The following is a 16,033-nucleotide window of genomic DNA, read 5'->3' as shown; positions in this document are numbered from 1 at the left end:
CGCGTTTACAACATGGATCCGTCAGCGGAGGCAGCGAATGTGTTCACCCTCGAAAGTGGTGCCGTTAAAATGCAGGAGCGACTCCAGAAGCGGCACCAGGCGAGGATAGAAGATGCCGAGCGGAGGAAAGAAGCGAATGAGAGCCGCGCCGTGTCCGAGGAGAACAAGTACTTTTTTAGCACTTTCTACAGCGAGCTGGCGTCCATCGAGGAGCTGCTGTCCGGCTGCTCCGGGGCGGACCGGACCACCGTGACCCAGAACCTGGAGGAGGCCACGACCAGAACCGCGCAGCTGCAGAAGTTCCTGAACGATAATTTACTGTTTTTAAACCCGTACGACCTGAAGAAGGCTCAGGCGGCTCTGCAGAAACTGCAAGCCTCCCTCACGGCGAGCAGAGAGGAGTTCCTGCCCAAGAAGAAGTTCGCCTTCAGAACTCGAACCAAAGCAGCGGATAAGGTCCCCGTTCAGGCTGAAGACGCAGCTCCATCCCCCGCAGAGGCAGGCAGCACGGAGGTAGACAGAGCTGCAGCGGCGTCTGCACAGTGTGGCTTCTCCAACATCAGCAATGACTGTGTCACCAAGACAGCAGAGGAGATCCAGAAACAAGACGTCCTGCTGACTCATCTGACTAACTGCAAGGTCCGCCTGTTCGGCTCCCCCAGCACCCTCCACCTCAAGCACATCGACGGCTGTGAGATCCTCTGTGGCCCGGTGTCCAGTTCGGTCTTCATCGATCAGTGCAGGAACAGCACCCTGGCTTTCCCCTGTCAGCAGCTGCGGACCCACAACACCACGGACACGCAGGTGTACCTGCACGTCACCAGCCGGGCCATCATCGAGGACTGCCACGGAGTGGGCTTCGCCCCCTTCACCTGGTCCTACCCCACCCTGGAGGAGGACTTCGCCGTGTCTGGGCTGGACAGGCAGAGGAATAACTGGAGCCAGGTGGATGACTTCAACTGGCTCGCTGCAGGAGTGCCGTCGCCAAATTGGACTGTCATCCCAGATGAAGACAGAAGGAAGAACTGGGACACTTAGGGACACCCTGATAGTTTAACTGAGACGTAAATCAAAGCGTCAGATCAACAGTATTTAATCTGGATGCACACCAATATCGCCATCGACGTTAACGACTGAAGTTGCACAAATGTATTGGATTAAAAATGTTGAAGTACCTGAAATAATTGTGACATTTGTGCTGAAATAAATTAAATGTACCTCACATAATGGTGTGATCACTGTTTCTGCTATAAAGGAGTTTAATTTTTTTGAGGTTTGTAGTCTCAAAAATGAATTTGGAAACAGTTGTTTACTGAAATTTATGGTGGATGAATTCAGAATAGCCTTGGGGTAAACTTCATGTTCAGCTTTTTATGTTCATGCCAGGCTGTGTGTTCACTGCAGCATGAGGAGGGAATGCGCAGCATTCAGTAGAGGTAATCTGGGGGATGCAACTGTGAAATATCAGGAGCTGTTCCGCCATCTCAATGAATGACAGGTTTGAGAAAATTCACAAAGAATATTCCAGTTTATTTTTCAGTGGGATCTAATTTATCACTTATGTGTTGAAGGTTTCACATTCATATCGGCAAGACAAAGTTCCTTGAACATTGTTTCTGAATGTCATGAATGAATAAACTGGAGTAAAATTCATTTTCAAAAACCACATAATTCTGAAAATGTATGTTCTAAATGACAGCACGTCTTCAGAGTTGATATTTGCATTTGTTTATAGCTGAACAATTTCCCAAAACGAAAATGATATTAAGAGATGTACTTTAATTTTTTGTATTTTTGTTTGATAATTATTTTCTTAAGAATGTTATCACTGATTTAAGCTATCATTTTTCAACAGTCTATATAGGATAACACTCATAATCTATGCCTGGGGCTAATTTTGCAGGAAGGAACTACATCTTTGAAACCACCTGCCGAAAAAATAGTGAACATAAATTTCAGGAATGATTTCTGTTCATCATCAGAAATAACAATGATAGAAATTATGTTTTTGTCTAGTTGGAAGCAATGTAAAATTCATAAATTGCAATAAAACGGGACATTACTTCATCAGACCAGACGTACGTTTAAATTTACTCAGAACTATACACAAAATACGATGCAGGGATATACTGTAATGTAGCTTTCAGCATCTGAATCCATTCAAGTATATTAAAATGAATAATGTAGAATACATCCTCATAACTGAGTATTTTCCATATAAATGTGCACATTCATTTATAGTTAATGCTAAAAGCTCAATGAATCGATGACAAAAGGTGAAAAACAGCAGATTGAACAAAACATTATTGTATCATGGCAGTAGAGGCGAGGCACACAGACTAAATTATATTTGGCTTGATTATATCATAAAACCATGCCTTCGTTTTTTCCTAATGCAGAAATATAAAGTGAATTTTGCTCGTCTCCATTGCCGTTGCTGAGAATCATTAAAGCTACAAAGAGTCACTGGATGCACCGTTCTGTGAAACGAGGACAAGGAAGCTGTGCAGTAATTGTTTTAATTGCATTTGGCAAACACTCGGCTCTGCAGCTCTCATGTTCGGCCACCAGGACTGAGAAAAGAAGCCATTCAGCCACAGAGTCTGGCTCGCGTTTGTACCGCACACTGCGCTGATAATAAATGCCAAGATATCGAGTGACAGGAAGTAGGTTAGTACAAGTGCTGCCGTGCTTTAACTGGACCACGAGGTTTTCTGCAACCATCTCATGTTAATGTCGATACGTGGCCTCATGTTTTATTCTGTCTTAAGTTTGACCCATTTCATCCTCGCCGGGCTTTTCTGCGTCTGGAAGTGCTTCTGTTTCTGTCAATGGGCGACTGTGGCTGTCTTAGCTCAAACTGTTTACTCCAGAGTGAAGACGTCCGGTTTGGGGTTGAACTCGCAGACCCCGCACCTGTGAATGTGTATGGTCCATTATTAGCTCAACTTTCATGACCATGATCTTTGCCTTCCTGCGGCTCTTTGCCGTTCGATCGGGGCGGCCGTGACCACGTGAGCGTTCAAACCAATTATGGCCTCTAGCAGCGGCTTATGATCAGGCTCATCTTGTGTGGAGGGATTTCTGTAAATTGGATCAGGCTGCTTATGGGGGCTTAGCATGACGTACTGCAACTTTGAGTTTAATCATGAGGATCCTCAGCAATCCTGCACCTCTCCTGGAGAACAGAGCATCGCCATTAGCCTCACCTGTGTGCTGAGGTGGAAAAAAAACAACCAAAGTTGGGTAAACTGAAGTCTTTGACATTTCTGGCACAATGGGAAAGGAGAAAACCTTGAAGAATTAAGGCTCCAGTGCAGCTCCGGGGTCCTCCTGACTCCTTCATCTCTGCTCGTTTGCTGTGGGATGGATTACAGGCTGAGCTGACTCTCCCGTCCGATTGGACCAGCCAGAGGACTCGGCGATATCTAAGAGACAGGAAAACAGGAACTGTAGTTCGGCGGAACCTGGAACGTTTTGCTAAAACTGGGATTTTTGGGAACTCTTCCGATATACGGTCATAATCTGCCTCTTCTCTTCCCGCCCAGGAGACATCCCAGGTTGAACAATGGCTTTGATGCTGGTCAAGTTTGATCTGAAAAAGCGAGTGAAGCTCGCCCAGACTGTGTGGTTCATGTACTGGTTTGCAGTGATGGCTGGAGTGCTGGTCTTCAGCATGGGCCTGTTCTTCAAGATCGAGCTGCGAAAGCGCTCAGAACTGATGGACAACAATGAGAGCCACTTTCTGCCCAACCTACTTATATTCATGGGCCTAATAACTTGTGGCATCAACGCCTTCGGAGGCAAAGTCTGCTACGACTCCCTGGACCCGACCAAGTTTGCGAAGTGGAAGCCCATGCTGAAGACCTTCTTGGTTTTCTGCGTGGGCTTCAACGTCCTGCTGCTGCTGACGGCACTGCTGTGCTTCCTGATGAACATCCCGATGCAGTTCACCCTGGCCGAGGGCCTGAGGAATGGCATGAGGTACTACAAGGACACGGACACGCCGGGACGCTGCTACATGAAGAGGACCCTGGACCTGATGCAGATGGAGTTCCGCTGCTGCGGAAATGACAACTTTAGAGATTGGTTTGAGATCCAGTGGGTCAGCAACCGCTACCTGGACTTCAGTGCAAAGGAAGTCAGAGAGTAAGTCGAGAAAGTTGAGTGTTTCATGACATTTCATGTAAGGGCTAAAGCAAACCGTGGGTTGTCATTGAGTGAGGGTGCACTTGGACTGGGGTGTTTTAGGGGTCAGTATAAGTGGATTTTAGGTGACGGGAGGTCACAGCAGGTGAATTATTTACTTTCTCCCACTGAGGATTACTATTGCCGAACAGCTGAAGGTTACAGAGGTGATGTACTGGCGAGCAGGGGGTGTTGGAAGTTCCCTGATAAGTTTATGAAGGGAGGGGGTTAGTCATTAGGAGCAGTAAAAACAAAGGTCAAAGAGATGCAGTGAAATGAACACAAGCGAGATCAAGGAGATATTCTTCAGCTTTGTGGGATCTTTTTATTCAGTGCATTTGGGCTTTTTTGTAACTAATATCACAAAACCGAGTAAACAAAGAGGGCAGTTTTGAGCACCGAGGCATCATTAGTGTTTAATCTGCAGGATTACTGAGCCACGTCCTTCAAGAATCAGTGTCCAGTTCAATCAGCAGACATCCTGGCTTCACTCCAAGACCATCACTCCCCTGGAAAAAGGCCTAGCAGTCTGATTTCTTTAACAGTTACAGCCCTGACGTTAGGCATTGTATGTATTAGTGTATTTCAAATAACAAGACTCTAAATATAATAAGACTCTTTAAATAATTAACATCTTTCACTGAATGGGCTGAATGTCACCTTGAATACTAACACTGTAGTTAATAATGACTTCTAGACTATAAGGCTATATATATATTTCAATTTCTTTCATAGAATGTGCTGCTTTCATTAGATGTTTTAAGGACATTACTGATTCACCTTTGACCCCTCTTCTGATCCAATTAAAATCGTCTTTCCACTGACCTGTGACTGGAATCTGCTTCTCAGACTGAATGCTGACCCAAATATGCCCAATTGGGTTGCTGCCTCTCCTCCTGTCGCAGTCGTTTACGCCTTATTGACTCCACACATTTGCAGATCATCCAAACCAGTTAGCGGTCATAATCATAACCAGTCTTGTCTCGCTGAAGTGATCAGAAGGGGAATTTAGAGGCGATAATGATGTATTTCCTGTCGGAATGCTTGATGCAGGCGGTTGCATCTGGTTTTGTTGGGATTACTGCTTGTGAGTAGCTCTCTTCTTGCAGAGATGCTAAATTCAGTACTGATGATTCAACATTTCGTTAAGCTACATTCTGTTGTGAATTTTGACACCATCTATGAACATGACCTCAAAACAAGGCAGTTATTTTGGGATGAGTGAAGGCCAATCATAAAATATGCTATTTCTACTTCAGAGGCCACTTCTGACTCAAATATAGAAGAACTGGTCCGTGACCTTTAATCTCATTCAGCCGTCCCCTCCAACCCATCGTGACATGACCCTGACATGACCCTGCCTCATCCTCCTCAGCCGCATCGGGAGCAACGTGGACGGCCAGTACCTGATGGACGGCGTCCCGTTCAGCTGCTGCAACCCCAGCTCCCCGAGGCCCTGCATCCAGTTCCAGATGACCAACAACTCGGCCCACTACAGCTACGACCACTACACCGAGGAGCTCAACGTGTGGCGGCGCGGCTGCCGCGACGCCCTGCTGTCCTACTACGGGGGCATGATGAACACCATCGGCGCGCTGGTGGTGCTGGTCGTCGTCCTGGAGGTCAGAGTCCAACACAAGCTTGACGACGATGATGAACAGTGCTTGGTTTTAGTAGAAAACCACTGTTTTATTCCCACCAGGAGTCCACACATGAACTAACTATAGAGCCAATACTGACAGAAATACTGCATTAACACAAACTCAGATCTTTTGACAGATAGACAAATATTTATTAAATCTAGAAATGAGTAAAACAGATTCCTTTAATGGGCATTTATTGAGTCATGAAGTTGCAAAGCAGCCTTTCACAAAGCCAGTGAGCTCAGTAAAACATGTGAAAGATGAGCCTCAACAGAAGGGCCTGCACAGCCTTGACCCATTTGGCATCCCATTTAGGCTCTCCTGACTTTCCACTCCAATCCTGCGCACGCTCCACCCTCCCAATACCGCCACTATCCACTTACTGCATCTCCGTCCCAAACAAGTCGATCCTCTTTACCTAAATATCTCCGTCCTGCCCTACTGCCGACTACCTTGTGCCACCTTTGGCGTGCACGGGTGTGCGGCTTACCGGCGGCATCTCACCTGCCGCTGAGACCCAAAGGGTAATCCTGGCTGCCGCTGCCACATGGCATGTTTTCTCCCCGCAACTCTCTCCTCGGCATCTGCTGCTGTTTTGGAGGCCAAACTTCCCGGGATCGCTCCGAGCAGATCGCAGACCGAGTTCCCGTTCCTCCTCCAGGAGCCGGCGAAGAGAACCATTATGCCCCAGAAATCCAGCAGACAAATCCACAGATTCCCCAGCAGTTATGCAAGCGTCTCTGCACTGACACAGATAGCGGGCTCAGGGAAGGGGTCATAGGTCAACCTACTGGAAGCAGCAATGACGGACTCAGTTCCTGGAGCCTGATCTGATCTTCAGCCGTCTCCACCGGCGGAGGTGGTGTCAGAGAGAAGATATCTTCACCCTATAAAGATTAGGGCTGTTTATTTTCTTAAATTTGCGTAACTGTCTTTTAATTAGCATGCTTTTCTTTCACATTGTACTTCGTTTACACATCATGAGCAGAAACACTCACACTTGTGATCTTCATGTGTTCAGCATCACCGTATAGTGTTTGTTATATGAAATCGTTTTTCTCAATATATTAATAACTTTACTTGAACAGCGTTTTTCCAAACAAAGTAATTCTTTTTAATTAGTGCAATTAGTGTGAGATACAAACAAAGGTTTAGGGTTTAATCAACCACAGACCGACCCGTTAGGGGTCAGCGAGGGGTTATCAGAGAAATCAGAATCCGAGCACATGATGGAGGCCGTAGTCATTTATTTTGAAGGTGGCACTTTTGCATTTCCAGCGTATGAATTATTTTCTCAGGGGTTTTACCTTCACCCATCTTCAGTGTACTGAAACATTCCAGTCTGGATCAGCATGAGCAGACCAGAACACAGAGAGCTGCACTGAAACTGAACTTTATCTGGTTCGTGTGGTTTTCTGTCTCTGTTCTGTCCCGTGGTCCTGTGGTCCTGTGGTCCCGTGGTCCCGTGGTCCCGTGGTCCCGTGGTCCTGTGGTTCTGTGGTCCCGTGGTCCCGTGGTCCCGTGGTCCCGTGGTTCTGTGGTCCTGTGGTCCTGTGGTCCTGTGGTTCTGTGGTTCTGTGGTCCCGTGGTGATACAGAGACTCTCATCTGTCTGTCCTCCTCCAGACTGCCGTGACCGTGGGTCTGCAGTACGTGGACAGCTCCCTGTCCACCCTGGCCAACCCGGAGGACCCGGAGAGCGAGAGCGAGGGCTGGATCCTGGAGAAGACCGTCAAGGAGACCTTCACCGACATCATGGCCAAAATGAAGTCCATGGGCAAAGGCACCAAGGTGGAGGAGGGCGGCGAGGCGGCGGCCGCGGAGAGCTGAGCTGAACCCTCTTGAAAAAACTGGCGCCGCTCCCACCTGCCCAGGAGTGGAGGGGGACGTGTGAGGAGGCCACCGCTTTCTTTTTGTACCAACGTTTGTTTTGTAGCCCCGTCCCACCCAGCGCATTTCGAAAGGACTCATCACCAGGACTCCTGGGGTAAAAGCCCCGTACGACCCCGAATAGAGCGATAACGAGTAGGAAGAGTTAACCCGAGAAATCCACCTCAAGCTCCAAGTTCACTTCACAGAATGTTCTTGTTTTGTTTTGGTTTGGTTTTTTTTTAAAGAGATTTAGGGTGAAATTAACAACGTTGAGACATCAACTGCCAATGAGCCATTTAACGTTCCAGCCTCCCAGTCCCGTCGATTCAAACAGCCACGCCTTGCAAAGGATTCCAAATTGATTTCACTGGTTGAAGGTTTCACCGGGGGAGGGTGAGGCGGGAGGCCCGGCGGTCTGTTTCACTCGTTAAGCTGAGAAGTCGTTGAAAAACAGAACGTCCCGGCCGTGTTTCGGCCCGTAGCTGCTCCTGTACATAGACAAAGCCAAATCAACGAACCCCACACTCTGCTTCTGATAGCCGCGGTCCAGCGTCCAGCGTCCAGCGTCCAGCTCCCGAGACGGGGCGGGGATCCGAGGACGTGGCAGGACGTGTCGGAGAGCGAGGCGCGGGAGGGAATCAGGAGGGGAAGCCCAGCGCAGCGTGAGGCGACTCCAGAAACTCATGGAGGGCGACTGAAATTGGCAGCTAAATCTTGGCTCCTGACCCCTGACCCCTGTACTGTAATCCCAGGTCAACTTCAGTGTTTCCCTCGTGCATTTCACTGCCTGTCTGTCGACACACATGTATGTATATTCAACAACCGGACGGCTGTATTTGTACATAGTGTAGAAATGGCGGAAAATAAAATTTTCTCTTCTTTCTTTTTTTTTTTTTTAAAGAATGTAATTAACATTAACATTTTATTTAAATCCATGTAAAGTTTGCTTTTTTTCCAACATATTTTTTGGGCTTTGTGTGTCTGTGTAGAAGAGATTATGCGGATTGTGTACATGAATAAAGGCTTTTAGAGAAACACTCCGAACCTGGAACACTGACTCGTGTTGTCTCGACCTTCAGCTGCAGATCAAGACGTTCAGGCTCCTGATTAAGTCAATAGGATGAGGACAATTAAGGCATTACGGCGTTCACATGGACATGGGACGACTCTTCACATGTCCGATGCCGGAGTGTGTGGAAGTGTGTGTCGTCTGGGCCTTTCTCACTGAACGCCGTCGGAACTTTTGCTTTTTAACATCCTCCAACCTGAAGCTGCAGAATTCATCAATTCCGTGCGAGCTTATGCCTTCAGTCTGAGAGACACAGTTTATCCGTCCCTCTGAAACACAGCAAACTCTTAACGAGTCCATTTGAAGTGAAACGCAGGAGGAGCGGGAAGCCAAGCGTGGCTTAGAGAGAGCGGCGGCGAGTCCGCGGGAAAGGCACAGAGGCCAGCACCACGCGGTATTTTTGTTGGACTAAAGCACATAAACGGCGCTGAGCAGATAAGAGGCGTAATCGGCTTTAGATTAGCGTGAGCCCCTCCACCAGGTGAGCAGGTGATGTCCTGCCGCGGGACGCACGTCACGACGGACGGACGGACGGACGGACGGACGGCGGCAAAAAACAGGAGGAAGCAGGGAGCGCAGCAGGCGGAGGAGCCAAACGAGGCCGCTCGCTCTGGTTCATCTGAGGAAGTACAGACGGGAGAAAATGTTCTCCGTTCAAAAGTTAAAGGAAAAAATAATGAACATATTTTATGTACTGACACTGTGAATAGTTAGCACTCATTTTGGTGCAATAACTCAGGCTTCATTTGATTTAATATTAGATATTTGTTCCAAAAATGTCAGCATATATATCGATAGCTTGAGGGTTCTGCAGGATCTGCCAGAGGGGTGGGAGTTTAAGAGTTCTGCAGGATCTTAGCTGTTCCTAGCACTGCGCTCTGGACAGAGAGCTCAGACGTTGTTCCCAGTATTTCCTGGAGCCATGCATCCAGCTTGGACTCGGAGGTTCCCGGCCCTTGTCCCGCCCCGGCCTCGACTGATCTGGTGTTTAGGGCCTGTTCTATCAGAGCCTCTGTTCTGTCTTTCAGGCCTGTGTCTTCCAGCCTCGTCTCTCTATGTCACAGTGTTCAGTGTTCTAAGTTCACAGTTTGAAGTTTACAGGATTTTTGGGAAGTCAACACAATTTTAGAAAATTATAAACGCAGCTTTATCCATCATTTGGGAACATGTTCCTCTCTATTTGGGTTGTATTTGTGTAAAATGATGTTTGTTGTAATCCTGCCTTTGGATTTCCAGTTTAAGTTTTTCTAATAGATCAATACAAAAGAAATTACACTTAAAAACAAATGATGAAAAAAAATGATAGGTGGAAGTAATAGATCAGAAATCTCATGACTGTGATTATGTTGTGTCTACTTGAACGCATTTTCAAAATAATTTACTTACTTACACTTAAGTCCAAAGTGTAATCTCCTCTGAGAGCGCCTGAGGCTGCTCCCTTCCGGGGTCGCCATTAGCCGATCGTGTGACCTGTGTTTGAGTTTGGAGCGGGTTCACACTGCGTGACCTTTCTGACGCTCGCCGTGTAGCGGAGGGTAAAGGGCCGCGCTCACTAATCTGTATAAGCAACGCTACGGCGGGGGGATTACAACCAGCAGCCTCCTTCTCTGCATCTACGTCTGTGTACGTTTCATAGACTGTAACGTCGGTTGGAATGCGATTTCAAGTATTTCATTTTGTCTCTGTGACAGTAGAGAGAACACACACAGAGCAGGTAACACACCACCGCAGGACAGTTACACTCTCACACATTCAGAGTGATCGGCTGCTCAGAGGACACATGAAAAACCAAGACATATGGTGGCTTGAGTTTTGCTCAGTAAGAATGATCTCTGTGCAAAAAAAAAAAAAAAAATTCTTTATGTGATTTTCATGAGCTGCTCTTGCTCAGAGTCATTTTTTCTCAGAGTCTTTTTCAATTTTTTTTCTGGAAATCATGATTAGATCTTTGGCAGACCTGACTGAAAGAGTAATAATGTGAAAAACGTGAGCATTTCAGACATAACGAAGCTAGTTTTAGCAGTATCTGACTCAGCATTTCCCAGGGACACCCTGAGGGCCGGTGGAGCAGGGCCAGCGGGTCACATGTGGCCCTCGGACCTCAGGTTGCCCAGCCCGGAGAGAGAACATGCAGACTCCACGGGAAGAGCTGACTGAGGTAAGAACGCCAACCGGAACAGGTGACTGTGAGTCTTCTGTACTCTGCTGCCCCCTGTTGGTGACTGCTGGTCACTATAAAACCGCTCTGACTGCATTCAACCCACTGAAAACCTCCAGCTTGTAAAATTATTCCACTTTCCATTGGACAGCCTTCTAATCTGTGAATCCTCCAACTTTCCCTCTGTTTTTCTGTGATGTTTCCTTCTTTAAACGTCCTTCCGTCAGACAGTATTTGTCCTCCGTTGATCTGAAGCTGTCACACTTGGATGACTTTGCATTAAAAGTCCACAAGAGGGCATCTTTTCATCAGTGATCTTGAAAAAGAGAGAGTCCAGACTGTTGGAGAGAAGACTGTGGAGGAGAAAATAAGAGTATATCCCTCTAGTTTACTGTTTTTAAAAGAAGTTTGAATATGATGGTGCAAACAGAGAAATGAAAGCAGTTTTATTCGTCGTCTGCAGTGACGAACCTCAGATTTCTGGACTATGAAACAATAAATAAACTCAAACTGAATTTGGTGACTTTTGTGGGTTAAAAAAGGGGAAACACATTGTTTTAGGAACAGGATGATTTCAATTTTGTATCACTTACAGTGATCTAATTTTGTCATTCGCTGTGTCTTTGTGGAGAATCTTGACATCCAAAGATATTGTTGAACATAGTTACAGATTTTGAACTGTTAACACAACAGACATGTGATTAACATTAGTTTAATCATTGGGAAGCCCTTAAAAACCATTAAAAAACATTAAAGTTCTTAGCTTTTTTTTTTTTGTATTTCATTAATCTACTGAATGCATCGGTGGAGGAATCACGTTCTGTTGCAGCTCTGAAAACATGAACTGAGGAAAACATGAATGAGCTTCTGGAGTCTGTCAGAGCTCTGGATTACAATCATATAATACAAAATTACTGATTATCAATTTTCACTACTTTTACCTCACCAATGAGGTATTTACCTGGGAAATGAAAGGAGATTTGATATATTAAAATTTTACACTCTTTTCTGTAACTTCCAATCTTTACAAATTGACAAAGACACAAAGATACTGAAACAGCATATAGAAAGAAATTGTTGTGTTACATTTGTGTTTCCTTTGTGGGACTTTTGGGATTTGAACAATTATGATGATGCACAATTTTATTTATCTAATTATGGCACCAAAGACATGTAGAAATCAATCCCGTTTAAACACATTTTCGGTTTGAAATTGGATAAATATTTTTGTATATTTTCACTGTGTGCAAAAGGTCATAAAGGACAGTCAGGAAATAACAGAAGAGTATTTTATTGCTGTAAGTTTGCTCCAGAGGGTTCACGATGGATTTATTTACATTTTTTTCTCAACTCTGATCTTAAATGCACAAATATAAAGTTTACAAACTGAGCAGAGCCTCTGGATTGACTGCATGTTGGATATTATGTCACATTAAATCAATTTATTTTTAAGTGAAGTGAAAAAGGTTCAAATCTTTGTATGAATATGGATGCATACAGTATTGATTAAGCATCCATAATGTGACAGACAGGCATTAATCATGCACGGAGGAGTTGCACTGATGAATAAATGCAACATTTGAGGCATTTTGTTAAATCATTACACTGCTAATGAACATGCGAGGCGCAACACCTCGAGACCGAGCGCCTGCTCTCATACTGACACGTTGACCTTGAAGCTTCGGGGAAAGGTCAGGGACACATCTCACTTTACACTTCACTACGAGCTGAATAAATATGGCAGACAGAAAGAAAAGCAGAGAGAGAGAGAGAGAGAGAGAGAGAGAGAGAGAGAGAGAGAGAGAGAGAGAGAGAGGCCCGTGACTGGTAGCAGTGTGGCGGCTCTGCTCTGCTCTGCTCGGCTCTCAGAGGGTCATTGTTGGAGCTATGAGAGGACAATGCTCTGCCCCCGCCCTGAATACTCGCCATACCAGCTGACCAGCCATTACCAGCACTGCTGCCTCGCTACAATCCAAGCTGCTCCCTCACACACACACACACACACACACACACACACACACACACACACACACACACACACAAAGTCTCAATCATAAGTTTAGTCTTACAGTGCAAAAACACTTTGTGTGTGTGTGTGTGTGTGTGTGTGTGTGTGTGTGTAACAGTGGACAGAAGAGAGAAACCAGGTGGGAGGCCAGCAGCTCCTCACAAAAGGCTTAAGCCAAGGCATGCATGGGCACACATATTGTGTGTGTGTGTGTGTGTGTGTGAGTGTGTGTGTCTGGGCGTGTGTGATTTACAGCGGGTTAAGTTTAGACCCTCGCACCTATCTGTGCCGGCAGCAATAATAACGTTTCCCCTGGCCGAGTGGCAGCAGCCACCCAGCGAGAGCAGAGCAGCTCCTCGCTCCGGCTTATTGTTTCAGGATCCTCCACAAAAGTTCCTCAAAGCGAAGGGTGTGAACAGAACCGCAGAGGAGGGGAGGGGGGAGGGGAGGGGGGATTATACTGTCATGTTTGTGGGAAGAAAGGGGAATCTGGATCACCTGCTTGAAGTGAGAATTCCCACACTGAGAGACAAAGTGTGGGTCTTTAAAATGAACAGGGATTTAATTCAAACGGCACAGAGTGTGATCCAACAACATGTTAATACTTGAAGGTCAGTGCAAAAAAAACTGTTACATTCCATTTATACATGATCAGAAACAACGTAGAAAAGCTATATGCTGACTAAACGGACTCATGTCGGAGCATTTAATACCGTCACCATCACTTTCCTAATCAATCAATCAATCATGGCTTTTTGTACTTTTATCAGTCACTGAATTAAACAATCTGGTGAACGGACTGATCTTTGCAAATTATCAAAACAACCATTTTCAATAACATTAAGAATATATTTAATTTTTCAAGAACTCCTTGTGAACAATTTTGCATTTGAACTGACTGAAGGTGATTCATGTCTATTCAGTCTGATCGTCATGTTTGGTCTTCTTAATATCAAATTAAAAGAACATTTTCAAACAAGTTTATAAAAGTTTGAACTCATTCTTCTGAGAAATCTCATATTCAAACAGATGCAGTTTCACCTGAATCAAATTTTCAAAAAAGGCCCTAAAATCAACAATTACCTTGAAATCAGCATAAAAATCCTCATATGAACAGTGTGTGTCGTGTGTGTGTCTGGTATGACGCTGGACTCCAGTTGAAAGAGGAAGATCATGAACAAAAGTCCTTTTATTCACCCAAGCCGTTTTAAAACTTAAAGGACTGATGACTGAATGTTTGTTTTGCAGCAGCACACAAGAGATCCATGTAAAACTGCTTCCAGCCGTCATATTTAACTAAACATTGTTCATCCCTGGAACAAATCAATAATCATTAGTTATTCATAGTGCTATCAGGGTGCAGTATTGGCTGACATCTGAGTTTGTGAGTTCTGCTTTATGCAGTTTGCGTTTCTCTTCGGTTTTGAGCATGAAACCTGAAAAACACAAGAAACTCAAACAACAGTGAAACTTTGTTTTGTGTTTTCCAGTCAAACACAAATAAATATCTGAAATATTTTAGGCGTTTTCTACTTTAATGAGTTATGTAAAATATTCCTCCTAAAGACACGTGAAGCCATCAAATCTACTTTTAAACTCCTAAGTAAATGAAAATGATTTCACTTGTAATGTACAAATTACACCAAAGTACATTTTGTTTATTTTTGTTTTCCTGAGAAGATGTGCTCTGAATGTAAATATTCTACAGGGCTAAACTGAACAAAATGGTTCCTTCTGGCAGTTATTAAGTCCTCACTCAGGTTTTTTAGAGGAATGCTTTGTGGATTTGCTTCAGCAGCTTTTAAGTTTCAGTTTGACTAATGAAATGACTTTCCTTATTGCTCCCACCTCTGATTAAGAGACTGAGGCATATTTCTATACTGAGTTACAGCATAATTGATAAAATGGAGCAAAAAACCAAGTATATCGACAATCAAGACGGCATCAATATGTTAAGCAGTAACTTGAGTTGTTTTTACTTTCAGTTTTTTTTTTAATGTTTACTAGAGTATTTTTATTTGACTCCAAATCTTCAGCAACTCTTTCTGATGAAATCACTGAAGCAACAATTAGCTGACTGTAGACTGTCAGATGTATTATTTAAACATTCAAATAAAGCCTGAGGTTTTTACTTATGATTGGACAGTTTTGGGTCTGAAGGTGATTTGTGAGCGTCAGCAGCAGCAGCAGTGCCAGTCCTGTAATCCCAACAGACTAGAATACTTGATTAATCGCAGAGAAAAAGTCTTCAAAATCAAGTAGCTGCAACAAATGAAAACTGGAGCGATGGAGTGAAAATACAAACCTGAGTGTTCAGTTTCTAACAGACATGAGAAAAACACTTTGTTTCTTACTTTTCCTCATATTTGAGCAGTTTCAGTGATTTCCTGCTGTCGGTAAATGTAAAGACTGTTACATAATGGAAGCCGTTAAAGTACCTTCAAAACGCACGCGCTCGCGCGCCGTGATGGACGGCCGCTGCTGCACAACAGGTGCGCATACCTGCACTGTTATATTGTTAAACGGCGCGTGCGTGTGCGCGCGAGGGAGCGAGAGCGAGAGAGAGAGAGGCGAAAAGGGGGAAGAGCGCGAGCCGCTGAGAGGCGGGGGGGGGGCTGGCGACGAGCACGAGCCTCCTCCCCTCTGACGACGACGGCGACGCGCGGCGCGCTCCCGACGGCCCCCTCGCGCCGCTGCCCCGCTCGTACTGTAATCATATGATAGCGAGTCGATCCCGCCGCAGAGACACCGACACCGCGGGGCGGACAGCAGCCGAGCACCGGAGCACCGGGCGGAGGACGGCGGACAGGCAGCCAGGCGACGACCCGCCGCAGCGGCGCGAGGACTCGGCGTGAAAAGTGTCAGAAGAGGAGCCAAACTCCCCGCTCCGCCTCCGCCACCTCCACCCCCCTCAGAGGGAACTTTTTCAAACTCCGGGAGAGAAGAGGAGAGAGCTCCGCACACCGAGACCCGAAGGACCGGAGAGCGGCGGTCGAGGCCGGTGTGTCCTCTGGGATCCTGCCATCGCGTTTCTGGGCCCGTTTTTTTTTCCTTTTTCTTTTCTTTTTTTTATTTTTTAAATCAGATAAACAGACT

General features: G+C 45.6%; 2 protein-coding genes across 2 annotated transcripts; both read left to right on the top strand.

Annotated features, from left to right (window-relative positions):
• On the top strand, window positions 1–1,157 carry tbcc (tubulin folding cofactor C). The gene has a single exon (XM_030097992.1). The coding sequence runs from the start codon at window positions 13–15 to the stop codon at window positions 1,036–1,038; it is 1,026 nt and encodes a 341-aa protein (XP_029953852.1). The 5' UTR covers window positions 1–12; the 3' UTR covers window positions 1,039–1,157.
• A 2,335-nt stretch (window positions 1,158–3,492) lies between these two features.
• prph2a (peripherin 2a (retinal degeneration, slow)) lies at window positions 3,493–7,719 on the top strand. Its single transcript, XM_030097991.1, has 3 exons — window positions 3,493–4,149; window positions 5,564–5,810; window positions 7,457–7,719. Exons 1-3 carry the CDS (start codon window positions 3,569–3,571, stop codon window positions 7,658–7,660), a joined length of 1,032 nt encoding a protein of 343 aa, XP_029953851.1. The 5' UTR covers window positions 3,493–3,568; the 3' UTR covers window positions 7,661–7,719.
• The last annotated feature ends 8,314 nt before the right edge of the window (window positions 7,720–16,033 follow it).

Source organism: Salarias fasciatus, chromosome 8 (assembly GCF_902148845.1).
Source record: "Salarias fasciatus chromosome 8, fSalaFa1.1, whole genome shotgun sequence".
In the NCBI taxonomy this organism is placed as follows: Eukaryota; Metazoa; Chordata; class Actinopteri; order Blenniiformes; family Blenniidae; genus Salarias; species Salarias fasciatus.
This window is presented reverse-complemented; position numbering and strand designations above follow the sequence as displayed.